The 27,745-nt window shown below is 40.2% G+C and overlaps 1 protein-coding gene across 6 annotated transcripts in view; it reads left to right on the top strand.

Annotated features, from left to right (window-relative positions):
- The window catches only part of LOC103471835 (teneurin-3), a 190,230-nt gene that overhangs the window by 125,169 nt on the left and 37,316 nt on the right, over positions 1–27,745 (top strand). For 3 of the 6 annotated variants that reach the window (XM_008421051.3, XM_008421052.3, XM_008421056.3), the window contains 9 exons: positions 3,528–3,713; positions 5,704–5,724; positions 7,815–7,838; positions 9,798–9,944; positions 10,446–10,680; positions 16,377–16,496; positions 18,553–18,814; positions 19,579–19,846; positions 21,602–21,745. In XM_008421051.3, coding sequence (XP_008419273.2) covers positions 3,528–3,713; positions 5,704–5,724; positions 7,815–7,838; positions 9,798–9,944; positions 10,446–10,680; positions 16,377–16,496; positions 18,553–18,814; positions 19,579–19,846; positions 21,602–21,745 — 1,407 coding nt within the window. The remainder of the gene's footprint in view (positions 1–3,527; positions 3,714–5,703; positions 5,725–7,814; positions 7,839–9,797; positions 9,945–10,445; positions 10,681–16,376; positions 16,497–18,552; positions 18,815–19,578; positions 19,847–21,601; positions 21,746–27,745) is intronic. The other 3 variants (XM_008421054.3, XM_008421055.3, XM_008421053.3) reach the window with 2 other exon arrangements.

The following is a 27,745-nucleotide window of genomic DNA, read 5'->3' on the forward strand; positions in this document are numbered from 1 at the left end:
GTGTTAGAGAACAAGATTTCTTTTTTCCCTGCTTTGTGTCCCACTTCATTTAGGTTTTGTCTAAAGAAGTAATTTTCAATTCTTTTCAAGTGTTCAAAAATTCCAGACAAATCAACTCGCGCAGCAGGACATCTTGTCAATAGCAGAACTGATAAGACTGGCCTCGCTGCGGTGCGGTCCAAGAGTTGGGGAGTTTACCCATCTGGCTGGGTGGAGGATTCCTTCGTAATTAATGCTGCGGTTCTTCTTCAATTAAATAAACTTTAATTAACAAGCTGTAGCATGGATCGACCGCCCACAACCCCCATCCAGCTCGAGTCAGGGGCATGTTAAAGGCAGATAAACACTTTTGCACTAATGAAAAATTGATTGCATAGATTCTATGAGAAGGAGGTATTCCTTTGGAATTAAATGACTCCCCTCCAGAGGCACGCTTAATATTCTACAGTGTCTGCTCAGCTTAATCAGAACCATCCAAGGTCCCTCAATCGAAGAAAAACTCCATTCAGTGAGCTGGAGGAGACAGACAGTCAAAAAAACCTCGACGAAGGGGATGAGTGAGGGCAAAACAGTGGGAGCGGACTGGATTAAAGGAAAAATCATCAGGAATATGAGGAGCTACTTTATTACTTTCCTGTTACATTGTGAGCTGCAAATGATTCTGGTTCATTTATTTTGTCTGAAGTCGATATGAAATGCAGAATAAAATCTTACCAATTTCCTATAAACATGTTGGATATAAAAACTTACTGGGGTGTCAGTGTTTTTTTTTTTGTTTTTTTTTGTTGTTGGTCATTTGATTTTCCTTTAGAAATGGTTCCACAATAAGTTTCAAGGTAATTTTTTTTGTCTTCTGAAATGAAAATTTAAATTTAATCACATTTTAAAAATCTTGCTCATCCCTTTTTGACACTTAAAAAGGCAAACACTTTGTATTTTGATTTTAATTTAGATTTTTTTAAAACAAAATCAATTACTTCTTGTTTTTTTTATCACCCATTTCTAAAAGGCAAACCAAATGACCAAAGGATCCACTGATCCTGGAGGTAATGATCTATTTCAACTTCAAAACAACAATTTAATAGTAATGTTGTCTTATTAGTCATTTAGAGACTGACTTGCAGGTGAATTTTGTATCGTTATTCTACTTCAAAACCCAAGTTTGTTTTATCTCAACACCAAACATGTGACCTCTGAAGGATTGGTCTAATTCAGCAGATTTAAAACTGCAATTTCCTCATGTTGTCAATCCATAAAAGACGACAGAAGACATCACTCATGCCACAACACACAGCATATACAATCCATCTAACAGGTCAGGTCGAAATACAAAATAAACACAATGAAATAAAACCAAAATTCTGCAAAGAGTGATTGAAAATGACAAACAGCTGATTAACGGCATTAAAATGGTCAAATTAGATGCAATTAGGATTAATTGCATATCCATAGTAACAGTAAAAGTTACTGTGTCAGAAACACTCAAAAAGGAGCAGCTAAATCAACTAAAAATCAGATTACTTTCACCAGAGAAATCAATACACAATATTTAGTTACTAGCCAAACAATGAAAGAGGAAGACTTACAACACCAGGGACGCATAAACATCGGTTAAACCAAAACGAGTGTCCAAATAAAGACGAGGATCTTCTGATGAATGAAAGTCAATGTGTCCTGATGGAGCTGAAACAGGAGCCATCTCTGAGACATTTTGCAGAGTTGAATCATGACCTTTGACCTTACCTGTGACAATTGTTCTGGGTTCTAATGTGACCACCTGTTTGAGTCATCGATGAGCTCTTGGGGTATATTCACCACTGTTCCATGCTCTCTCCACTTGTGGATAACATTTCTCATTATGGTTCCCTGGAGCCTCGAAGCCTTAAAAAAAGTTATTTTTCTTAAAGTGTTCTCTGGCAGCAGAAATCTGTGTTCTACAGATTTGATAGTAGGTCTTGTTTTGTGTAAAATCTGCACGTCTCCATCTCCCGTAAGAGCAGAAGCAGCTTGTAGAGCATTAGCTTTAACATGAAAAACTCAGATTCCTCACCAACAACACATCCAATCCTGTCAATTTTCTGAAGACAGCACATATCTGCAACAGCTGCTCTTCTGTTTGCAGTGCTATAAGAAAGCATGTTCATTACACATCTCTGAGTCGAGACAAAAGAACCCAGCTTCAGTCTGTTAAGACGAGGCAAGTGAGGCTTCATAATTTGCCAGAGTGCTTATTTTGGAAGTTTTCCCACATACAGTAATTGCAGTTCTTTATTCTTACCAGCTTTTTACACATAGACAGGTTTTGTTTCATTTTAATAGAGCCGCACTGATAAATAATGCAATCCATGAAAATAGTGGAGCATTAAAGTGTGAAAGCATCACAAACAAAAGTCTGTTTTTATTTCTTTTATTCCAAGGTAGTTATTGAGACAAATGCTTAATGTATGTTGTAAACACTTCCTGATGACAGCCACTTGTTAGAGGGATTGAAGCAGTTTGCTGATAGGATAATTTCAGCCCTCAAAAATGTGCAGCTGAAGGAAACAGGATTAAGTTGATGTGGTCTGACTCTGAAAGCTTCCTTCTTGTGTTTTTAGAAAACTATATGCTTCTATTTAACGTTTAAGATTTTATTCAATTTGTGTAAAACAGTCACTTTTCATTTTGCTTCAATGTGCTTCAGAGATGTCTTGATGTTTCCAGGCTCTGGGAATTGATGGAAATATATTTTTTGGCAAACATTTTCACTCTTTGGAGCAAAAATTATGCTGTTAAGTTACAAGTTCGAATTTGCAAGCATCACTTTTCTCATACTTGGGATGATGCTCACATAAGTATCCAAAGCTCCATGGATTTTTATACTTTAAATTTACAGAAGTTACACCTAGTTGTTCAGTGGAAACAAATGTACAGATGGTTCTCTGGGGTTTTACCAAATAAAAATCTAAAAATGTGACATGTATTTGCATTGGGCCTCCTTCAGGCGTATCAGAATAAAGGGGATAGAATACTTCTGGGGTTAGAAATTAGTGTTTCTTATAAACTGTTTGAAAAAATAGCCACATTTGCTTTTATTTATACTTAATAATTAATAATAATAGCTTCTTTTTGTTGGCCTTTCACATAAATTTGAGAAAGTTCAAGGTGTCTGAATGTGTTTGCAGCACTTCATATCGGCAGGAAAAAAATGTTTGCCTAATCCTCTGAGATCAAAGGTTCCTGAGAGAGTCAGGATCTGAAGTCTTTCATGTAAAAATACTGCAATAAAAATCTAGCAAACTAATAATTACTGGTCACATTTAATCTTATCAGGCATTTCAGTGGTTGCAGCATTTAGCCCCAGTACAGAGGAAGTTTTGCAAACAAATTTTATTTACTGTTGAACTTTTTGGCCCAGTTTAACTCTTCTGAGCAAACATCAGAGAGGGATTTTTACTTGTTTTTTTAGTGGTAGATGCAGAAGGGGGTAGAGGGCTTTCACAGAACAGAAGATGCATGTTTCAGCAGCTCTCTTGTTTCTGCAACAGAGGTGTGTGTGGTGGACTGCGGTTCCCACGGCTCCTGCATCGGTGGTGCGTGTCACTGCGAGGAAGGCTGGACGGGACCAGAATGCGAGCAGAGGGACTGTCACCCACGCTGCATCGACCATGGAGTCTGCCGGGAGGGCAAGTGTGACTGCCACCAGGGCTGGACGGGCGAGCACTGCACCATCGGTGAGCCACGGCGACACACACACACCTACACACGCTTCCCAGAGAGACCCAGGCCCCAGAGGGAGCGCATCTATTGGCAGGCATAAAAGGGCAACGCTGGAGTGTGAACGCTGGTATTTTCAGAAAGGGTTTGAGGCATTAGATCATTTTATACTTCTGTTGCTGCCCACGCTCTCCTAACAACCACCACAAACTAGTCAGGAGTTGTTAGTGATGTTTTCAGGGTGCACAGCTCAACCTCTGCTGGCTGGAGTCCAGTTTCCACAGGAAACTGAAACCATCAGAGCAGCCAGGAGGCGGTCTGTCAAACTTACTAAAAACCATTAAAGCACTGGTTCCCTAACATATTCCCTAACTGATGTGAATGGAAATATTTCAATCTTTTGAAGAACAGATTGCTGAAAATCAGAGTTTTTGTGAAAATGTTTAATATTCATGTGGTAAATCTTTGAATATTGCTTCCTTTTTTTTGTCATCTGTTGCTCTTTTTTTCTTCTGCTGTACACATTCTCCCTTCAATAGAACCACATATTAACTTTGTAATTTATATAAAAAATTAATATATTCCACCTTTTAAACTGCTGAAGTGGGTCTTCTGTATTAGTGAGTCAAGGGCAGGTATTAAGGGAGCCACGAAACCGTTGGAAGGCCTCTTTGGAATATCGTTTTTTTCCAAAATAGCAGTGCTTCACCTGGCATTAATGAGGATAATGAGTTCTGAGATGCCACTTCTTATTGACCTTTACTTCAGACTTCCTCCACATCCTCCCCTCTGCCAAAGGTCCTGTAGTTAAACCTTGACACCCAGCCTCAAACACCATTCTCCCAAGTGTCATCCTCCTGCCTCTTCATGGCGGCACATTAGCCACGAAACAAAAAGATCCGACTCTCCAAAACTCTCGAGTCCTAATTACGTATTTACAGGTCCTCTCTCAAACAATCCCCTCTCTGCCGCCCGGGTCCACCTCTGAGGCGAGAGGAGATTGCAGTGAGGGAGTTGTTGGAAGGGTCACATTCCTGATCTTATTAATCTTTCCCTCCTCTGGGGCCGCCTCTGCACGTCATCCATTTTCTTTCTTTTCTTCTGTTCGAGGCTCCCGTCGGGAAAGTAACTCCATGCTTTGGACTCCCATGAATAGGCAGTGCGCTACCTTTTCTTAAAGGAACTGGGAGCTTATTTTGTCTTTCAAACTCTGAATAACCGCCATTTGCACAAAGCGCCTTTTAATCACATTACATGGTCAGCGCCTGAATGGAGCACTTCCTTGGTCATTCTTTTTCACAAGCATCTAGATCCTGTTTTATATGCAAGGCTTACCCTATTGTCAACTGCTTTCTCAGCACCGCGGTTTGCTGCGAAGGTGTTTTTGATTTGTCTCAGCGTAAAATCACTGAAGTGGAGGTGATGAAAAGATGTAAAAAAACAAAAAATAAAAATAAATAAAAGCACAGAAGCAGAGGACTCTGCTTCCTGATCCATTCACATTGGAAGCTGAGGCCGTACACATGCTGACAAGCAGACAGAGAAACGTTTTGATGCAGACCGGGATGAAACTGATTCAGATGGTCCGAAAACAAAGAAAAGACAAACTGCGCACGTTTTAAATGAGAAAAAGCAGATGGAGAGTGTTAACAAAGGCTTCGTTTTACCCAAGACAAGCTGCAGAATTGATTCAAGCTGGTTTTTTAAACAGAAATATATCCACAAATCAAGGCTCTTTTACCCATTGGGACATTTAGTATTCTGGTTAATCACTCCAACTTTATTTTAAAAGTTTTTTACTCCTTTCACTAAGCTAGAAAAAAGCTTCTATAACTGTAGCTGCTGTTTCTTCTGTCCATTTCTCTGATAGATTTTCTGTTTGTTTCTCCCTCTGCATTCCGTTGCCTAACTCTTTCCTATATCCATTCTCTTCTTTATTCCCTGTTTCTATGCCTGTCTGCCTCCCTCTCTGTCTCTTTCCGACTCCGTCTTGGCTTACACGTGTAGCCTTGGATTCCAGAGTATCAGGTAAAAAGACTTTCCTTTTGTTCAAAACTTTTATCTTTATATAATTTTTTTTTCTGTGCTTCTAATCAAACTGAACCAATGTTTTGCTTAAAACTGCAAACACTTTAAAGCAGAAATTTGGTGAACTTGCATCTTCCCTCTCTTTCATTAACACTAGCCATACAGGTAATCCTCAATAAATTATGTTGTCATTTAAAGTAAATTATTTACATTTTTAAATTAAATGTTTTTTCCCTTGAATTTGGATAATTATGTCTTAACACCTAATAAAAAAACAAAATTCAGTTTCTAAGAAAATACAATATTGCACAAGAGGAATAAATCAGGATTTTTAATGAGTAACATGTCAGCCGATTGAAACGTATGGACATGTGCTGTACAGTACTAGATTGGGTCTGCTTTTGGATGAATTAGATGCTGTGGGAGATATTTGTACTTTTGGCGGTGTGAGCAGCTGCCAAGTCCTGTTGGAGATTGAAACGAGGAACTCCATAAAGTCTGTCAGCAGAGGGAAGCGTGACCTGCTCCAGAATGTCCTGGTAGACGGCAGCGCTGATTACATGGTTCCCGAAATCATTACTGAATCTGAAAACTTCAATTTAGACATGAAGCAGCTTTGATTCTGTGGCTCTCTACCTTGATTTGTAATCGAAATATCATATTTTCTTGAATTCCAAAAGAGTATTTGAATCTTTCCTGAACTTTTGAATCTTTTAAATGTTGTGGTTCTTCTACCGCATGTTTTCCTTCCTCTAAACTTTGCATTAAACTAGACATAGCACTGTCTTAACAGCCAGTTGATTCAGCAATTGCTTATGGAAATTAACAGACAACCATAAAGACAGCAGTTTTTTCTGTTTTTTTTGTGTGTTTTTGTTAGATCTCGTGTCAGATTCAAGGCACATACTGTAGGTTTTTATGTATGGAACATAAATATGACCTTCAATATAAAGGTTGCATACTTAAAATATTATTTTTCAATCAAATACTGCCAAATTATATTAAAGTAGTTCCATGTTATTTCATTTTAAGAATTACTCATTGAATACAGATGCAATTATTTATTCATATTTTAACAATGTGTTAATGGGTTCATCATTACATTCAGCCACAACTGGACATTTGTGATTTGATATGGTCCAAAATGTAAATTAGTTTAATTTTAATTGGCTAATTTTGATTAATTATATGTATAAATTTTAACTTGTTAAAAATTGTATCCAAAATAATAGCTTTATTTCTTTTTTAATTTTTTTAATTTTTTGCATATGACAGTTCCAGCTGGAACCTTTGTGCTTGTGTGTTTCTGTCACATCCATATATCTGATGCACAATCAACTGCAACAATATTCCGTCCTTTGGCTCGTTTGGGGTTCATTTTTGCCTCAGAAACGATCTGATGTGACGCTGAAAAAGATTATCGTTGTGTACAAGCTGGGCAAAAAGGAGAATTAATAATTTATCAGCAAATAAGTTTTTTTTTTATTGAAAATGTTGCTTATATTGCTAATATGAGGTTTTCCATTAAAATGTGATTATTTGGGATTAATTAATTACAGACCCTGCAATTACCTCAATTAAAAATGTATCTTATTTATCTTAAATGATACTCACATTTTCTGAGAAACTGAAATTAGTTTTTTTAATTACCTGCAATCCATAATTATAAAAATGTTTTTATTTATTTGATTTCATTTATTTCAGACAAAAGTTTAAAATATGTGTAATAAAACTGAATGCATTTAAAAAAATGTTTTTTTGAAATAATTTTCAACAATATTCTAATTTATTGAGATGCACCTGTATGCTGACACCCAAGCTTAGTATTAACAATCATCATGAATACTTTGACTTACGTTCCAGTTGAATTTAGAGTCCAGCTAAACGGCGGTGAATGCAACGACCTGCAGGACTTCTTCTCTAAATATTTAAGCTACGTTTGCAGGCAGCTGTGCTCCAGACACTGCTAACACTTTTTTCCTTCTGCAACTTACTCTAAGTAAATGTGTTTGCCAGTCTTAGCACACTGCCACCGCAGAGATAAGTAATTTTCTTTTCCAAATGTTTCCCTTTCCTCGGATGTGTAATAGGAGCAGTCAAGATAGGATATAAAGGTAAATTGAACCACTACCCCCACAAGGGAGATTGTCATGAACAATCCCTCCCTGCTCTCTGTCTCTCCTAGCACGGCGTATATACACCTGTTTTATGTCCAAGTCGATCATAATGTTTCTGCTGTGATCCTGCTCCCCCCCCTCACACTCTTCCCCCCCCTACACGATATGTCCCCTCATCTCCTGTCCGTCTGAACCAGTCTCACATGAGACTCCACGGTACGTCCCTCTCCACCCCCCCACTCCCACCACCACTGTCGTTACTCCCTGTGTCTGCCAGATTAAACGCCCAGAACTGGTGTGGTTTAGTCATGTTTCAGCTCCCTGTCTTCACCCTCCATTAGAAGGAATGCGATCTGGCAGCAAGTGCACTGTTTTCTGTAAATGTGGAGACTCTTGACCCCCCTTCCTTTTCTTCTCCTACTTCCCCCTATTTACATATATACTTCCTCCTCCCTTTGATGTTGCTGTTACTTCACATGAGTGTTTCCAACATCTGCAGCGAGCGGCTCCTGCTAATTATTTGCAGGCAAAGTCGATGGAACCCGGAGTGAAGGAATGCCAGCTTCTCCGATCTGAACGATACACAGAGTTCCTCCGCAGTCGGAGACGAGAGGAAGAGTCGGGAAGCTACAGCTCTGGATAAAAATAATCCATCCATCCATCAACCAACCAATCAACCAACCAGCTAAAGATCCATCCATCCATCAACCAGCCAAACATCCTTCCTTCCATCCATCCATCCATCCATCCATCCATCCATCCATCCATCCATCCATCCATCCATCCATCCATCCATCCATCCATCCATCCATCCATCCATCCATCAACCAAACAAACATCCATCCATCCATCCATCCATCCATCCACCAACCAACCAACCAACCAAACATCCATCCATCCATCCATCCATCCATCCATCCATCCATCCATCCATCCATCCATCCATCCATCCATCCATCCATCAACCAAACAAACATCCATCCATCCATCCATCCATCCATCCATCCATCCATCATCCATCCATCCATCCATCCATCCATCCATCCATCAACCAACCAAACATCCATCCATCCATCCATCCATCCATCCATCCATCCATCCATCCATCCATCCATCCATCCATCAACCAAACAAACATCCATCCATCCATCCATCCATCCATCCATCCATCCATCCATCCATCCATCCATCCATCCATCCATCCATCAACCAACCAACCAACCAAACATCCATCCATCCATCCATCCATCCATCAACCAACCAACCAACCAGCTAAAGATCCATCCATCCATCCATCCACCAACCAACCAACCAACCAAACATCCATCCATCCATCCATCCATCCATCCATCCATCCATCCATCCATCCATCCATCCATCCATCCATCCATCCATCCATCCATCCATCCATCCATCCATCCACTGTAGAATTATATTCTATTTATAGAGAAGTTTTTAAATTTGAAAACAGCTCAGATAATTATAGACAATATGTTTGAAAAGTAGGTTTATATATAAAAATGTGCAGGAACTCTGTGTACATTTTTAAACCAGACAATCATAAACCAAAATATATTATCATAATTAATAATAGTTATGCAACTGATTCAGGTGGAATCTATCTAAAAAACCTCAGTTTTTCTCTCACTCCCATTATTCTACTAACAGCAGGTGAAAGATTTCACCCTCTTTACTCTTTTATATTTCACTTTTCTCAGTCGTTGCCCCTTCGACTCATGTGAAACGACCGTAACTTCTCACACCCCCCTCCCCCATCCCCAGTCCCGTCAGAGGTGTATCGTTCTGTATGTTCACTCACTTCTGTCTTCTATCATTTTTACCCCTCCTCTTCCCCCGTTTCCACTCTCACGTGCCCTCTTCTGCTCTTGTCTCCTCACTCCTTCCCTCTCCTCTCTCCTTCTCTCCCTCATCCGCTCGGCCGTGATGCTTTGACAGACGGCTGCCCCGGGTTGTGCAACAACAACGGGAGGTGCGTCCTGGATCAGAACGTCTGGCACTGCATCTGTCAGTCCGGATGGAGAGGCCTCGGCTGCGACGTCGCCACGGAGACGCTCTGCTCCGACGGCAAGGATAACGAGGGAGGTAGGAAGAAGCGAACGTAGAGTACAAATCGTCTGAGAAGAAAGAACTTAACCGGGAACCGTTATTGCACCAGACAGGAAAACGACTTTTGATCCGGCTCCTTAGTGGCACAGAAAACAAACAAAACAAATCAATCATACATAAAACATCAGTGAGAAGAATATGCAAATGCAGCAGCAGCAGTGCAGATTGTTAAGCAGCCTGCTCTAAAATATAAAGTAGATCAATTAGAAAGAGAGGTTGAGATTATAGTATAAATGCTCCACAGGCTGGATTTCCAATGAGACGCTTATTTGCCCGATTTCAAGCCCCAGAACTTTCACAATTCCTCAGGGATACTTTAAAAGATTTACTTTGTGTCAAGTCAGCATCTCTGCTCTTACTTGAAGTTCATCTAAAAAGTCATCAGCACTCAGAGCAGCATCAGAGGTTTTCAGCCCAGATTTTTCCAGGTCATCAACTCTGCCTGTCCCCTCTGTCTCCTTGGTGTTTTTCTCTCAGATGGCCTTGTTGACTGCATGGATCCTGACTGCTGTGCTCAGATCTCCTGCCAGGGTCAGACATACTGTCGCGGTTCTGCTGACCCGGCCGCCGTCGCCGGCCAGGGCCAGAGTGCCACCGCCGGTGCCGCCGCCACCACCCAGCCCTCGTCTAAAAGTTTTTATGACCGGGTCAGCTTCCTGATCGGCCCCAGTGGCAGCCATGTGATACCCGGGGATAACCCTTTCAACAGCAGGTAAGCAGCTTTACGCGCCACCGACACCTGCTTAATTATTTGGCTCATGCTGGCTGTTTGCTCTCTAATTACCTGTGTGAGGAAGGCACCTGCGGTTGTGCAGTCGAACCGTCACAAGTGTCACACGTATTTGTCTTTGGAGTCAAGATGACGAGTTTGTTTACAGCAGTTTAGCTGCCAGAAGTGACAAGTAACTCAGGAGTAGCTTGTTCTCTGTTTAAGCAGTCCTTATGGCAGAAAAACACGACTCAAGACCATCGTAGGTTTGGTTACCCAACTCAGGCTTCATTCAGGTACTGGAGTCAGGCTACTTTTATTGTTGCATTAAAATAGTTTATTTTATTAGATAAAAATGGGGAGAAAAGGCATTATTAACAAACATTGCCCCCAAGCACTTTAATTATGGCCCCCTTGGCTGAAGGTTAGGACACCCTTTGCTTGCTTTAAGTGAACAAGAATATTTTATACATCAAGAAGAAAAAAAAAACTGTGCAATGTGCCAGATAACAGTTTTAGAAATCTTTATATACATATTTTATCATCAGTGGGGCAACCATCACAGATTTGTAGATCTGAAGCTGCAACTCTTAGACACAAGAAACAATCTTTGATATTAGTGAGAAGGCGTTGCTCGCTTGAAACTGTTCCTCCAACAAAAGAACATGTTTGATGTTCTTTTGTTGGAGGAACAGTTTCAAGCAACCAGAACCTTATTCCGTTAGTTATCTCTGTATGAAAAATGTATCAAAAGTCCACATGTGGGCTTCATTGTGTGCAAGTCGACACAGTTTCCATTGTAGTGTCGAGTTTTTTTGGCTTTAGTTTATAAATCATTACTAAAGTGAAGGTTTTTTGTTGCTTACATTACAAGAAGGACAAAATAAATGATATTCATGTTTTCATCAGCCTGTCTCTGACGGCCTTGAGCAAGGTAATTTGCTCATTTAAACATTTGTTTTTTATTTATGTATTCATTCATTTACTTAAATATGTTGAATAAATATTTTTACTATTCACAACTATTTTACTATTTGTTAGATGCAAGGCTATTTATTAATTTTTTTATTATCTAGCAATTTATTTATTTATATGTTCAAATATCTTTTTATTAATTTCTTAGTTTCTATTTAATTGGTTATTTAATTATCTAGCATTTATTTATTGTGTATTTTATACACATGTGATTTTAATTTGAACCACTTTTATATGCATACATATTTATATTCACCTTGAATTTGGACCCTCACTGTCTTGTTTGTCAAAGTTAAAGGAATTGATTGAAATGTTTGCTGTAACGGACAGAAAATAATATAATTTGTGGTTCAAGGTGTGAAGCAGGTTTTTTTTTTCTTAATTAAACAGGAACTGATTGCGTTCACATTTGCACAGAAACAAGTTTTTGGGGGACTGATGGAGAGGAAAATGATTACCAACTGTGTGCTGAAGGCTTTGGGATTATTTCATCCAACAGTTTAAAGTAATCCTTATGTAAATAGCGTGCTTTACTGAAAATATAGAATGAGGCAATTCCCCTCAGCTGGGTTCTCAGTAATCCTCATCCTCATTGTCTTGAGCTTACTGTCGATTTCATGTCTGGCTGCGGCATTAGCTCTATTTCTCAAAAATTTCATTTTTCTTTTTATCTTTTCTCCAAAGTCAGCTTTATTGTGAAAAACTGAATTCTACTAGCTCTGCAAACATGCTTGCTGCTAAATGTGACAATTAAATATTTTTTTCCCCACATTATCACTGCTGTGGAAAAACTCAACTTTATGCATGAATGCCTCTTAACGCTAAAAGTAAAACTTAGTGGTGTTCGTTTGTTTCAAAGCTCTTTTTGATAACATTTCTTGTCATGAAGTGAAGTTTGCTTCATAAAGAAGCGTCTGAATCTCTGCAACAATGGCGATAAAGAAGACTTTCCTCGGCAGCGGCGACTGTTAGTCACAGAGTGCTTGATGTGGGACAGAAGAGAAATTGGAAATACTTAGAGGTCATTCGTCTCCTTCTATTTTCTTCCAAAAAGCCGCTGTGTGATCTGACAGAAGGGGGAGCCGGTTCCAGTGTGCGGTCTGGTTTCAGAACGCGGCAGTAAACTTGTCTCTTGCACAGCAGAGAGAATAAACATGTGTTGTGGTGTAGCGCCCCCCTTCCCTCTCCCTCCCGTCCCAACCTTCTCCTCCACAATGGTTCCCCAGCCGTATCGCATGTCCCCACACAAGTCTCCCACTGGGTTTTCAGATGGTGTTTTTCTGCAGCCAGTGTGGGACAGTGACAGATAAGAATGCATGTACTTTATGATTCATTTCTGGAGTTTCAGCAGGTGGTGTTGCTTTGCGTTTGTTTATGGGCTTCAGTTCTCGCATCATCCGTCTGCCTCTCCAAAGATTAATAGAGACACGGGGAAGAACGAGGGAGCCTTTGCTGGAGCTCTTAAGTGGTCTTTTTTTTGTTTTCTTTTCTTTTTTAAAAAAAACAGCAAAGAAACGACAGCACACAGTCATGCGAGGAGAGAAATAAGAGAGGGGCTCATGCTGTTGATCATTCCTGTCTCATATATGTAATGACCTGCAGATAAAGCGGCCAAATGAGCACTTTTTACTCACCAATGACAAATGCAGCAGGAACGCCTTTAAAATTCCCCTCTGCAGTTCTGATATGGCAAATGAGTAAATGTTGATGGAGAAATATTACATTGTCTGGCTCCGTTTTACCTTCAAACGCAGGTCAGACCTAACAAATTACCCCACAAGCATGAATTTAGGAATAAGAATCGGTGTTATACAAGTTCTACCTGAAGGCCTCGCAGTCATGTTGAAAAATGGTCAAGGATACCAGGAGCTTAAATCATGTATGAATCTTCTGCGTCTGTGATTTATAAAGCAAATGCATAAAAAAAAGGAAAAAAAAAATACAGTTTTTTTTTTTTTTTCCAGGTGAAAGTGGGGAAAAAAGAAACTGCTGGTGGAAAGCTTTTTGACCAGAAGCAAATCCATTTACCAGCAGGAATAACATGAGAGGGGCTGGTGAATGAATAATGCCCTCCCATACAGAAGACTAACTACCACTGTGGAGTCCTGAAGTGAAGTATTTAACCCCCCAATCTGCTCCAGAGGCATTCATGTTTGGTCAGCAGTGGGAGGTGGGCTGTACAAAGCAACCCCAGGGTGTGGATGTTGGCAAAAGTACTCGTTGAAAATGTTTTTTTAGAGAAATCTCTTGTGCTTATTTGAAAATAGGACATTTTTTTTCAAAACAGGAAACCTTCATATTTTGACATTTTCAGGGCTGAACATTTTGTGTTTTCTGAATATAAATTGCATCTTTCTTTCACATCTTCACTTCTGAGTTCACCTTTCTAAACCTTTTCTTGGTTATCCTCCTTTGTTTTGCAGCAGTGCTTTTCCTTTTAGGAACCCTTGTTGTTTTTGTCTTTTGCGACACTTTGCCTCCGGCGTTGTATTTCGTTGTTCTGAATTGCTATAAAGTGTCTCTTGACACGTCAGCCAACAAGCATTTTGGCTTCTTACATCAAGAGTGTATCTGTAACAGAGCCGAAGAGCTTGTAACACTGTTCTTGTCGATGTAATATCTGTCATCATGAGTATTACCACTGATATTTTTAAAGCCTCCTGCCATGAATCTCTGGTATGACACAGGAAAAAGAAGCTTTTTAAGACCAAACATGCTTCTCTCAATAATCATGTGAGTCACCGTTCTTTCAGATGCAATTCAGAGAAACATTTTCCTTCTGCAGCATCGGACCAATAAGAATATTCATTGTCAGACTCTATTTTTTGCTTTCATTAACCACACAGACGTTGCATTGCCGTCTGAGCATCTAACTGCCAATCTTGTTCTGTTGTTATACATTTCAGGTTTCACCTTCACTGGAGACACACCAATCAGGCTTTTCAAGTTTTCTCTGTCTGTCGTACCCATTTTAATTTTTCTTTCTAAGGATTATGACAAAGACGTTTCTGTGAATTCTGTTTTAATTATAGCAATAGAAGAGGAAGAATGTTACTGACGGAGGTACATGTTTTAAATCCACCTTAGAAATTATCTCTTTGGATACATCAAAGCACATGCCTGTAACCTTTATGTAATAGTTACTGAAGTCAAAAACAAAAAGTCCATTAAAGAACGTGTTTGATGATGCATTTATGAACTGAAAATAGTGGGAATTTTTTGTTTTGATTTAATGAGCTGGGGAAAGAAAATCAGATTTTTCAGTATTTGACCTTCAGATCAATGGTCAAAGCCGATCAAGGAAAGAAATTGGCCAATATTGATCACTGGCCAATTGACCGATGCATCATTAACCTTTACCTTAATGTGTTGCAGAGCCGATTCAGCGCATAAATCAACAACACAACAAACATTCACACTATTCTGTAACAGAGTTCTGTCATCTGGACTTTGCTATCTTTGTGTTCTATCCTGGCATCATAGAAAAACCGGTGTGGGGCCGGTTGCCCTGCAGTGTCGGGGCAGATTTGCTCTACAAAAGAGTGAAAATGGGATTTCCGCTCCACTGCACATTATGTTTTATTAAATTGATGTTCTAACAGGCAGAACCTGATCCAAGAACAATGCTCTCCAAAACACTGACACTGAACTTACCTTAATAATGACACCTGGTGGTGGCAGCATCATGCTTTGGGTATCCTCTCCAGAAGTGACAAGGAATCTGATCGATGGAATGGAAAGACTCAAAAGAGCTTTTGATTGGAAAAAAAAGGTTCCAGCAGGACAAAAAAACTAAACGTACAGAACCACCGTGCGGAGTGGTTCAGATCAAAGCATATTCATAGGTTAAAATGGCCCAGTCAAAGTCCAGATCTGTAAATCTAATGAACCTGTAAAAAACTTGAACAATGATTTTCAGGGGCTCTCTCCATACAGTCTGACTGAGCTATTTTTTTCATGAATAAGCAAAAGATTTTTATTTGTAGATGTTCAAAGCTTGCTAAAGCCTTCTAGCTGTAGCTGCTGCAAGAGACGGTTTTCTTATTGAATAAAGCTCATTAAAAATGCACGACGGATTTGCTTGATTTTTGTTTAAAAGCCTGAAAACCAGGTTCACAGTTATATTTTACTTAACTGCTAAAAAACTTCAACAAAAACATCAAAGTTTGTGCTGCGACTGAGAAAAAGTGTAAACAAGAGATGTGAATACTTCTGCAAGGCTCTGTGTGTAACATATAGAAAACCCTTATGAAATTATTCATAGACATCAGAAAAATGGAATCTGTAAATGAACTCTATTTGTGCTCATTGAATTTGTATTCACTGTTATGTCCCCATAAATGAGATGACTACCCCTAGGAGCTGTAATGGTGTTGTATGCTGCAACCTGTCAGGAAGGGAGGCTTACTCATACATAACTAGGCTTCTTTCTTTGCTTTCTCTTGAATAATAAATGCTGCAATAGAAGTGCAAGATACCGCAAAATGTTAACAAAAGCTCTTATTTGTATAAATTATGGCTTTTTAAAGCAATAAACCGACACAGTGACTCTGTCTGGCAGCTTTTTCATGACTAGCAGCTGCTGACGTGTGTGTGTGTTGGTAGCAGTCAGTGAATCATACCTCTCTCTTCATGCCGCTGGCCAACATGTGGCTGTTGTGATCCGTGGTGAAGCAGCGGCCGCTTGTTTGCTCAGCTCATTTTCTGTTTGTTTCCTTTCACAGCTTGGTATCGGTCGTCCGGGGTCAGGTCCTAACGGGAGACGGGACGCCGCTGATTGGAGTCAACGTGTCTTTCCTGCACTACCCACATTATGGTTACACCATCACACGGCAGGACGGCATGTAAGCAATTCCCTGTTTTCACAAACATCAAAAGGTGCTGCTTGTAAGGAAATGGCGAGGTCATGCTTTTCCTGAGGTTCTCGTTGAGCTGCACGTCGTAGTAAAAGGCGTCCAACAGTGGGACAGGTGTCCTGGTGGTTGAGCAAAAAGCTTCCCAAAACAACAGCATCACATTGTGCCTTAGAACAATTCCTCATGCAAATGCCACCATGGTGGAGGCCGTTCTGAAGCGAGCTGTTTAAAATGCATTGAATCAGCGAGGGTAGAATCAATCTGCCCGCGGAGTAGTAAAACATGGGATTACTGTCTGACCTTCTCCTGCTATTACCACAGATAGGTCCTTAATAATGGGAGTGCAAACACATACAAGGAAAGCGTATGTTGCATATCTCACAGGAAGGCTGAGGGAGGAGCGCTGACACCCACGACCGTTTGTCAAAATTATGAACCAGACTTTTGGTTCCAATTCAACGCATAGAGGCCATGTTTATGTGTTGCCAGTGTGGAACAAAAAGGCTTTTTGAGTGGCAGGGAGTTGTACAGCTGCTGTTATGAATCGCGGTCCCTGGGTCCCCGTATGGCTGAGGATTAGCTGATTTCTTCAGATATTCCGCCCTGTAACTCTCTGACAAGAAGCGTGATAAATGGTAGGGGATAATCACACTTGGTTAGCCAACAGATCCGCTCAGTGTGTTAAGAAGGGAGGGGTGGAGGGGCAGCATCAAAGCATGGCCTCTTGCAGCTGTGAGCTCCCCACTGCCCAAAAGAGGAGAGAGCTTGAGAAGGAAGCTGTTTTAGGTCAGCTGCACAGCTTGGCTGTTGGCGCGTATGTGTGTGTGTGTGTGTCACTCTGGGTATGGGTGGCGTGCATGAGAGAAGTGCATATGCACTGAAACCTGCAAGTGTGTCTTTGTGCATGAGAATGCATGCGATGTCACCACACAGATGCTGCGCCCCCTGGGTGTGAAGCTCAGCGACTATATAGAGCAGCACTTCAAAGACTCGCCCTTCATTTCCAAACCAGTAACTTTCCCTCAGTAACGTCGAGCTAATTAACACCAGTTCACCAGAGGAAACTCCCCAGACTCCGCCCCCCCAACGCCCTCCCTCCAAACCAAATTCAGCCATAACGTTCCTGCCACCGCCATGCCTGGTTGAACAGAAGTAATAAATTAGATTCAGTGAATGAGAATGTTAAATGGAGGCTGAATGGTTGGGACTTGTTTGAAAAAAGTTTATCTGCTTTGGTGGTCTGGAAAAAAAGATTCTCTGTCCACAGCTCTCATCAGAAATCAAACCAATAAGATTTTTTCACCCGAATTCTGTGCTTAGGTTTCACTTTATTTATTCCACAAATCCCTCACTTTAGAAGAAAAAAATATGATTCTAAAAAATCTTTAATTTAGCTCAATTTATTGTACAGCCTCTTAGAAAAATACAGATTTACAATATAAGCAGTTTCATAGATATGTGGACAAACCTCTAGTAAGGATTTCTGAAAATAAAATGTATCTCTTATTAGCACATAATGCTAATAAGAGAAGTGCCATTTATTTTCCCTGGCACTGATTGGCTGTTAGGAAGAGTGTAGATCTTAGTTTCTACATAAGAGCTTAGTTTTGCTCCAGTCTTTGTATTACTGAATTTTATGGTATATTTGATGTTTGAACTGTTAAAATAGCCAGTAATTTTAGTGGCAGTCTTAAGTATTTTAATAATTTGAACAACAAATATACTTTAATATGCATTAATATGCACAGTGGAAACCATCTTGTCACTGCAGCAGAATCAAACATCAACAGTCTTCTGTATCTCTGCTCTCGGAGATGCAGCCAATCAGGGGCAAGGAAAATGAATGGTTGCTTTGCAGCCTTTAGCATGTCAGGTAGCATCGCACCGAGATACAGAATTTCAGTTTATCTTCCACAGAAAAGTCTGTGAACTGCAAATAGGTTATTTTAAATCATTTCGATGGATCATTGAAACTATGAGCTAGTTTACAATAGATACAGTTCAGTAGTATTCAGTGTTTCCCACATATTTCTGTCCTGTGAAGGTTTGACCTCTTGGCGAATGGCGGCGCCAGCCTGACCCTGAGTTATGAGCGAGCGCCGTTCCCCACGCTGCAGCGCACCGTGTGGCTCCCCTGGAACGTCTTCCATGTGATGGACACGGTGGTGATGAAGCGGGAAGAGAACGACATCCCCAGCTGCTACCTGACCGGCCTGGTCAGGCCCAACCCGTACATACTGGCTTCGCCGCTTTCCACCCTCTACAAAACGTCCCCAGAGGACAACCCCATCATTCCTGAGACCCAGGTGAGCGGACGGCGCCGAGGTGACTCAGAAGAATCACCTCTCATTGTTTTTATAGCCAATTTCAAATTCCCCTCATATCTGATTGCTTTTGAATGACTGCTGTATTTTCACTCAGGAATGATCCAAGCATTGCAGGCTGCAGTTTTGATTACGTTATCTTCGTTTCACAGCGGCTTGTCTTGCTCATTTCACACAGGGTCTGATCTGCCTTTCAGCCTGCCTTTTGGGTCTTTATGGAAGAGTATCTCCCCAAATACAAAGCAATAAATTGTCTCCCAGCAGCACAGATTAATATGTTTAGTCTGTGGCCGGTTCAGAGAAATCCCTCGCTGCGAAATGTGACTGCAGCCTTTGCTTTCTCTGTCGGGACTGCATCTATCTGTGCCAGGCTTCAGCTGAGAAAAGCAAACTGCTGTGTGTTTTTTTTTTTTTTTTTTGCATAATAGCTGCTTCAGGTGCAAACTGAGACACACTAAAAAGACAGTTTCTGTTATTAGTCATACAGTATTTGATTTTTATTCTGCTTACTGATACTAAAGAACTCATCTGCTGCCTTTGGGGTGAAGCCATTTTTCTAGCACACCACTGTAATCTGCACAAAGTTTGCAGATTGCACAGTAACTTTATAAACTGTAATTAGGGCCATTCTCTAAGTTAAATACAGACTCCCATTGCTCCTGTTAGCTGTGTGTGAGGTTTTTTTTGAATGTCTGCTCTTCACACTGTGCTTTTGGCACCAGTCTCACTGCTAATTAAAATCATAGGTGCTTCATGAGCAAGTGGCCATACCAGGCAGTGACCTCAACCTGGTCTACCTGAGCTCCAGGGCAGCTGGCTACAAGCCCATCCTCAAGGTGCTTCTGACCCAGGACCGCCTCCCTTTTGGCCTGATGAAAGTCCACCTGATGGTGGCCGTCATGGGCCGTCAGTTCCAGAAGTCTTTCCCAGCCTTCCCCGACCTCTCCTACACCTTCATCTGGGATAAAACAGACGCCTACAATCAGAAGGTCTTCGGCCTGGCAGAGGCTGTGGGTGAGTTCCTGCTGTGAAGCTGCCCACTAAAGATGTTGTGCAAGCAGAAGTTCGCTGTCAGACGCCCTCAGGCGCTGAACCTCGCTTGAACTTTCAGAGATTGATTTTACTTGTTTTTCAATTGAAGATTATTTGGCCAGGGACTGCTTTGGTTACCATGAGCAATAAAGATGTAGCAGTTGGTGTGAAATCCTCAAATCCCTCCGTGCGGCGTTTTTTTTTTTAAGGCCGACGCTTTTTCTGCTGACTTGTTTATTTTCCATGTATGATATTTCAGCAGCTGTGCAAGAATGAAAATATTGCCTATGAGGCAGTGGCCTTAAAAAATCTGCATGGAGCAAGTAGAAAACAGATAATGTGGAACTGTTTTTTTAAACCAAATTACTATTTTAAATATGGTTGAATACGAATCAACCATCACATTAATATGTGAATATTGTAATCCTGGGTTTTATGTTATACACATTGGTTGTTTTAGAGAAGTGAATACGTTTCCAGTAACATTAAGTCTTTTTTTAAATCATCACCATCTGCAGGGCTGGCTGTGTTATGGTTATGTAGTATAACATCTGAATATAGGTTTTGTTTAGGTTTAATATGAAACAAAGAACTCAAATTGCATCAAGCAACATAATTCAATCCATTCTTTATTTTACCACTTCAATAAATACCAAGTTTTTCTGATAAAACCAATTCTTCACCCAGACTAAGAACTTAAAGTTTACAAGCATGAACTTCAACGTAAAAAAAACAGAAATTTACCTAAAGTCTCTGCATTGAATATCAGACTCCATCAGCTGTGGTAAACCAGTTGTGAGCTTTTAAAGAAGTATTTTTCAGTAAACATTTTCACACCTGGGGTATCATCACACTTCGCTATTCACACATTTTGCTGACAAATATGATTCTGAATTACTTTAAAAATGTGATTTTTCTGTAGCTCTTATCTAAAGTATTTGATAGAACATTAAAATGATTCTAGTCTTGAAATAGAACATGTTTAAAAGGCATTTGTTTTTTTCCCCAAATTCAACTTTCAACCTTAGAGAGAAAAATAACAAAGATGGAGCCGCAATGACTTGTTTACTTGTTTTCTGTCATCTGCTATATTGCAAATAATCAGAAACCACTAAAAATAACCCGGGTGCCAGTAGAGAACCGGCGGTCTCACCAAGCAACAGATGACTGCAGAACATAAACTTCACCAAATAAAAGTAAATGTTAGCAGTTTTTAAAGATGTTAAGTAAAACAGCTGCCTTTTTACAATAATCTGGTGTGTCTTAATACCATATCACTGCTCAACCCTGATTCTCAAAGTTTCCTGAAAAACAGAAAACCCTCCCAAAAAATCAAGAATTTTGATAAGGATTTTCATGCACCACTCGTGTTTTTAACCACATGGCAGTGATTATGACGTTTACTTTAACGGGCTCCGCTTGAGCCTTTATTGTTAAAGAGACTCACCCCCGCCTTCACACACAGGTTTGCGTTCTGCTTCATTTGCATTTACACAAGATAAATAAGAGGAGAGCACATAAAATTCAAACGGAGCAGGTGAGATACGGAAACCCCACAGGTCTTCTAAAATCAACCCAGCTGGGGAGAAGTGCACAGCCAAAGAGCCAGAGGACACATAAAACAACCACAACATGCGCTCAGTGTCTGCCGAGCTGCAAGCCTCATTGCTGCTATAAGTGTCAAGTAAAAAGGTTGCAGCCCAGCTCACCGTCGGCGTCTCCTGCCATTATTTTCAGTGTCAGTGGGATATGAATATGAGTCCTGCCTTGATGTGGTGCTGTGGGAGAAGAGGACGGCGGTGATACAGGGCTATGAGCTGGATGCCTCCAACATGGGAGGTTGGATGTTAGACAAACATCATATCCTGGACATCCAAAATGGTAAGAAACGTTCATTACCTGCAGTGTGTGTGTGTGTGTGTGCGTGTGTGTGTGGCTGTGGGGCAGAGATAGGTACCTCTGTGGGTTACAGGCAGGTGGTCTTTACCCCGAATCACCGCAGTAAAGGCTCAAATCAGAATGAAATATGGTTCGTCATCCCATCTGGAGATAATAGAGGAGAGTTTTGAAGGGCCGATCAGTCACAGTAATGACTGAATAAATCAGTGTGTAAGTCAGCGGGGCGCAGGGCTCGCCACGATTCAACACCACTCAGCTATTTTAGGAAGAAAACGGCTTTTTCTGCTCACGCTTCTGACCAACAGGCATCAGGCTTGATTCTCACATCATTTCAACAAACAAAGTTAATTCCTGGCATGGTGATTAGTCGGATCCTGTGTGACCGATGACGGACGTGACAAAGTAGCCGGTCTCCGTCGAGCTGCTGCCAGAGACAAACAGATGAAATGAAACAATCAAGTATGAAAACAGCAGCGTCACCGCTGGGTGACAGCATCATGGAGGTCACACTCGAGAAATTCAGTCAGCACACTGTTTAAGCGTTTGAGAGCGCGGCTGCAGGGAAGGCGGTAATACGGAGGCACTTCTAAGGAGTCTGCCTCTGGGCCTCAGGCTGCTGTCTGTTGTCAGTTTGCCAGACCGCTGTTTTGACATTAAAACCTCTACGGTGCACAATTGTTGTTCCAGTTGTCCGCCGCAGTTTGGTTTCCTTTTCATCTGAAAAATATTCAGCCTGGCTCTATAGTCAGATTGGAGCATTTCTAGTTTTTTTTCTTTCATTGGCTGGGCTGCCTGTGATTCATGAGGGTTTGTTTTAGTGCTTATGATTGTTAAACAGCAGTGTTGGCTTCGTTTTCTCTGCTCCATGGCAGGTTTTCTATTAAAATGATTTATGAATAGGAATAAAAACAAAAAATGACAGGAATGAATCAAATATAAAAAGGTTCTTCATGTGTCTACTTCATGTTGCTTTATGCTTTATGTTTCCAAGAAGTTTTGAAGTGGTCTGGATCTATAGTTCATGATGCTTTCTGAAACTTTTCCCTGGTCTTTGACCCTTTTTAATGCATTTTCTGTCCATCCTTGTCCATGACCATGAGAGCATGCTGTGTACTTAAAAAAAAACTTGATAATCCCAGTGGAAAAAAAGTGTCAGACTTGGGGGAAAAAAACTCCTGCAGATGAACAGTATCTGAAATTCAGGGCTTCTGTGAAAATATTAACGATTTCCGTGAAGATATCAAAGTCCTCATCTTCTCCTCTAGGTTTTTTTCTTTCAGATCATAAAGCTGGAGCGTCCGTTGATGCTAAAACATAGTTTTATGTCAGACTTTATTTCCCAACTCATAATTTATTGTAATTGCTTGTGCTTTTAAAAAATATATATATATTTTAAACTTTTTTCTTCATTCAGGCCTCTCTCACTCTGAGCTGTAAATAAAGCAGATCTTCCTTTTAAATTGTTTTATCTTTTGTGAGATGGCTTCATCTTTTCCTATCAGAAACAAACTTCTTGGTTGAATGAAACTAAATTGAAATCTTAATCTGAAAGGGTGAGAATAACATTGGGTTTGACTTTATACACTTATGATGGGGAAAAAGAGCTCCGATTTATTGAGTCACCGACTTTGCAGCAACCCCTCATACTGAGCTAGTATGTGTTAAAGGTGGAAAAGAATGACTTGTCTTTATCAGAGGAAACCTCCAACAGAACCAGGTCAAGTATGAACGTCGATCTGCCTCCGTCAGCTGGGGATTAGACGGCATAGAGAAGGTACTCAGAAAAGACGGGAAAGAAAAACTGAGTACACAGTTAATGAGAGCAGTAGCTGAATTAGGATTACTACTCATTCAGTGACTTTTCCAAAAAGGAGGACGTTAACCACAGAGATAGCTCAGGGTAACTGAAGTTAGCTGTATTACGTTGGATGGATTGTCTGCCTTACAGATTAAAACTGGGAGCTGGTTGAAAATGCGTCTCAACAAAATGGTTCCACTAAAATTAAGCTAAATTAGGCAGATACTTAATTCACATGTAAATGTTTTTTGAAGTCGAAATGTGGATCAGTTTAAGCCGAGACTAAATACCATGTAAATAAATCCAAAACGTGTCATCTTCCAACCTTAAAATCCTGACCTTTGACAAGAAGCCTGTGTTTTTCTATCAGATGAGATCAATCTGGACCAATAATACAAAGGTTCAGAGCTTTTCAACTCATATTACTCTGACTTTTTTATTGTTGTAAAGACACTACCACGTTTAGAAATTAAATTCTGCCTTGAAAACATTCCCCTATATTTGTCTTTCAAAACTGTGTATGTCACCTTAGTGTATCATTTTACACTAGGCTAGGATTAAAGTATTTTAAAAAAATTAATTCATCATTGGCTGTCAAGCTTGGTTCCAAACTTGAAATTGACTCAAAAGGTAACATAACAGATGTTAAGGTAACATAACTCATAAAACACCATTACTTTAACCTGTTCTATTGAAAAAAATAATACATTTACAGAGTTAGGATGCAGGATCCCTAAAGCAGCGTTAAGATATTTCTTCATTTGAGCCAGTATTTAGTTGAGTTAAACGTAACAGTCCATTAATAAACGCGTACATTTCACCTGTTTGTATTAACTCCTTAGATTAATTCTTTCTTTGGAGCATGAGGGGAAAAAACACCTTCGATCAGGTAGAGTGGAAAAGTGAAACATGAGGTTCTCCGTTCCGTAGGGTTGTGTTCTCATTAAAGCTTCATTAAAGCTTTTAGCCTCCAGAAGCTGTTGGGACACGGTGAACGTGTCTCATAGCTGAAGCTGTTTAAAGAACGAGGTGTTCTTCGTTCTGCTCGGCTCCTAGACGCTGCTAAAGGTTCCTACAGGCCATAACCTGCACTGCACACCATAGATGCTGCACATAAATGTTTTGAGTACTTAAAAAAGGTTTTCTGATGATTAAAGTTTAAAATAAACAAGCAGTCTTAGTTCTTAAAGACCCTGAGGAGTTTCCCTCAGCTGTGATGTAGAGTTGGTTTTAAGAGGATGTGCTCTCTGGCTCTAGAGGCTCCTTACAAATCCTCTGCAGCCTCCAGACACACAACTATAAATCTGCCTCTTACTTATTTCATTTAGGCAAGATTCGACAAAGTTTAGGTAGAAAATGCTGAAATAATTTTTGTGACTTGATATTTCAACACGTAGAGGAGCTCTGGATATAAGGAGGCATGTTTATGTTGCATATTCCCTCAGTGTAGTTTTATTTTTAAACCTTCTCAAGAGCATTAACAGATAGACTCCTGTTCGTCCTTTAATGCTAAACATCTGTACTACATGCATAATGTTGCAGCGAATAAAGAAAAATGTGTTTTTATCAGATAGGATAGTAGAAAAGAGAGACTGTTTCTTCTACTTTGTCCTGCACCTTGTCAAGCAACAAAAGAACAGAATTCCAAGCTCATCTCCAAACCCGATCTGTCAAGCCATTCAGAACCCAAAGTTTGTGAAGTGAGTGAAAGAAAACAGGAATATGCTTGTAGCTCGTGTTCTGGCGGTGCATCCTCGTTTCATCCGAGCCGTCTCAAAGTAGAGCGCACCATCTCCAAAGCCTTCACGGCGGCAGCGTCTCAGTTGGAGTTGTTGTGAGTTGCATTCATGATCAACAGATAGCTGCAGCATGTGATATGCAAATACTTTGCTGCATCCTTTATTAGATTGAGCCGTACTGCGTCGGAAGATGTCAGAAAACCAAACGTCGCCCTGCTTTAAGAACCGTCATGCTGAGGGCTTGTTGTTGTACACGGGAGCAGCGATTACAGAAATAAAGCACAGACCAGATGGCGCGGAGCGTTTCCTGTGCACTAAATGTTGCAGTCTCCCCAAGGCTCCATATCCCCACATTTATCACTTGTCCCGTTATGAAAAAAAATCACTGCAAAGTCTGTCTAAATTTAAAATGAACAAAAATAGTTCAGCAGACTCGTGGCTTTCTGTCTAAATTACTACCTCTGTTTGACAGGGGCTTAATATCGGTGCAGAATAGTTTCAGTCCTGTCAGCTCAACCCAACACAGCACGCTTGGTAGGACCGGATGTTTTTTTATCCACAACTTTGGCAAGACAGTTTATGAAAAGTTCACCATCCTATCTTCACTGCTAGACAGCAGTCTGAAATAATGTCAGCTGTGTTTGTGACAGTTTGTGCAGTGCCTTGCAGAAGTGCCCTCAATGTATTGAGATTTTAATTGATTCACCAACATAAATTGTGAAGCAGGTGGAAAAGGGCTAAATAATTATTTATGGTTTTTACTGATACAAATCTGAAATCAGTTAGAATTGGTTCTCTTTGAGTCACCTGGATAAATAAAGGCAAAATAAATCCATTTGTGCACTTTTTCTACAGAAAAACTGAAAATTAATAATTGTAAAATATATCTAGATCAGTAAGATCTTGAGAAAAATATGTCTGAATAAGCCCTCCATGATAAATTGTCCCAGATATTAATGTGATAAATGATCAAGTTATCGTCTGAGACCATTTGCAAGTAATATGATAATGGCTTAACAATGCCAGTCCACCGTCTCAAAGATCAATAAACTTTAATTTTGTAAAGAACCCTTAACACTGGAGCTGCAGATATTTCAAATATCCAAAATAAATAAATAAAACAACCAAATACAATAAATATAAAATGGAAATTAAAACCACACGCAACAGAAAGCATAAATAAATGGAGCATACATGAAATCTCTTCTACAAAACTTGTGCCAAACTGCAGCTGGACTTCCAGGTAGATTTAGATTTAAATTAATCTTTTATTGTTTCCACGAGTGTTTGAGTGAAAGTAGTGTTAATTTTCTATTCACCCAGTATAAACTGGACAAACTGAAAATCTGTGAAACGAGTTAAAGATTAGGATGATGGTGATGAAGGTCTCCAAACTCAGAAAGATACGTTCTCCAAATGTGAGTGGAAACCTGCAGAATGCTTTTCAGCAGCAGGAAGGTTTTTATTGCTGTCTCGCAAATAAATGCGTTTCTAATACAGTATTAATATTTTTTGATATTTGAGTTAAAAATAAATATACATATATATTTTTTTAAATAATACGTCTTATGCATTGCTCTTTTATATTTCAGTCGATGCTGGTCTCATTTCCTGTCCGTAATAAATGTATTTTGTAAATTAAAGTTAAATATCCCAGAATATGAATAATTAAAGGTTTTAATTTACGCTCAGGGGCAACATGTTGGCGTAGTTGGTGCCACTGTTGCCTTGCAGCAAAAATGTTGCGGTTTGAGTTTGCATGTTCTGCTCCGGCTTCCTCACAGTCCAAAAATAAATGGCCCTTCAGTGTGTGTGTGTGTGTGTGTGTGTGTGTGTGTGTGTGTGTGTGTGTGTGGAAAGGTTTTAGTGTTGTGGGGTTTTTTTTGTTTGTTTTGTTGTTTTTTTTGTTTGTTTTTTAATTCACCTAAATTTGTTTTCATTCCACAATGAAGGATTCAGTCAGGAATCAGGCTTTTAGAAATTTACGGGTTTTGGGAGGGAAATTCAGCTCGATATTCTCAGTCGACAAGAAGATGAATCCAAATATCACTGTTTGCCTTCCTTGCTGCTCGAGTATTGATTCTTTAATGCTCCACGGCTTGACTAATGTCCTTACCAGACATGTGAGCAAGCAGTGGTCCTGCCGCTGCACTGCAGTTTATCTCCAAACATTTGCTATCTCGCTTTGTTGTGATTCCTGCTTCATATTTGCTCCACTTGGAACATCTGAGGAGTTTTTCCTCTCATCGTTTGTGGCGTAAGGCCTGAGCAGAAGCTCCTCTCCCCCCACCTCGACTCCAGAGCCTGTCAAACCAGATAAGGCAAATTGCTGGTGTCTGCACTGTAGTCGTGTCCTCCTGCCCCTCGTTTCTTCGTTACAAGTGGATATGCCTTCCCCTCAATCTGCAGCTTGTCTCTATCTTGGGTAACATAGCCGATACTTAT

This window comes from Poecilia reticulata, chromosome 10 (assembly GCF_904066995.2).
Source record: "Poecilia reticulata chromosome 10, P_reticulata-male-v2, whole genome shotgun sequence".
Taxonomy (NCBI): domain Eukaryota; kingdom Metazoa; phylum Chordata; class Actinopteri; order Cyprinodontiformes; family Poeciliidae; genus Poecilia; species Poecilia reticulata.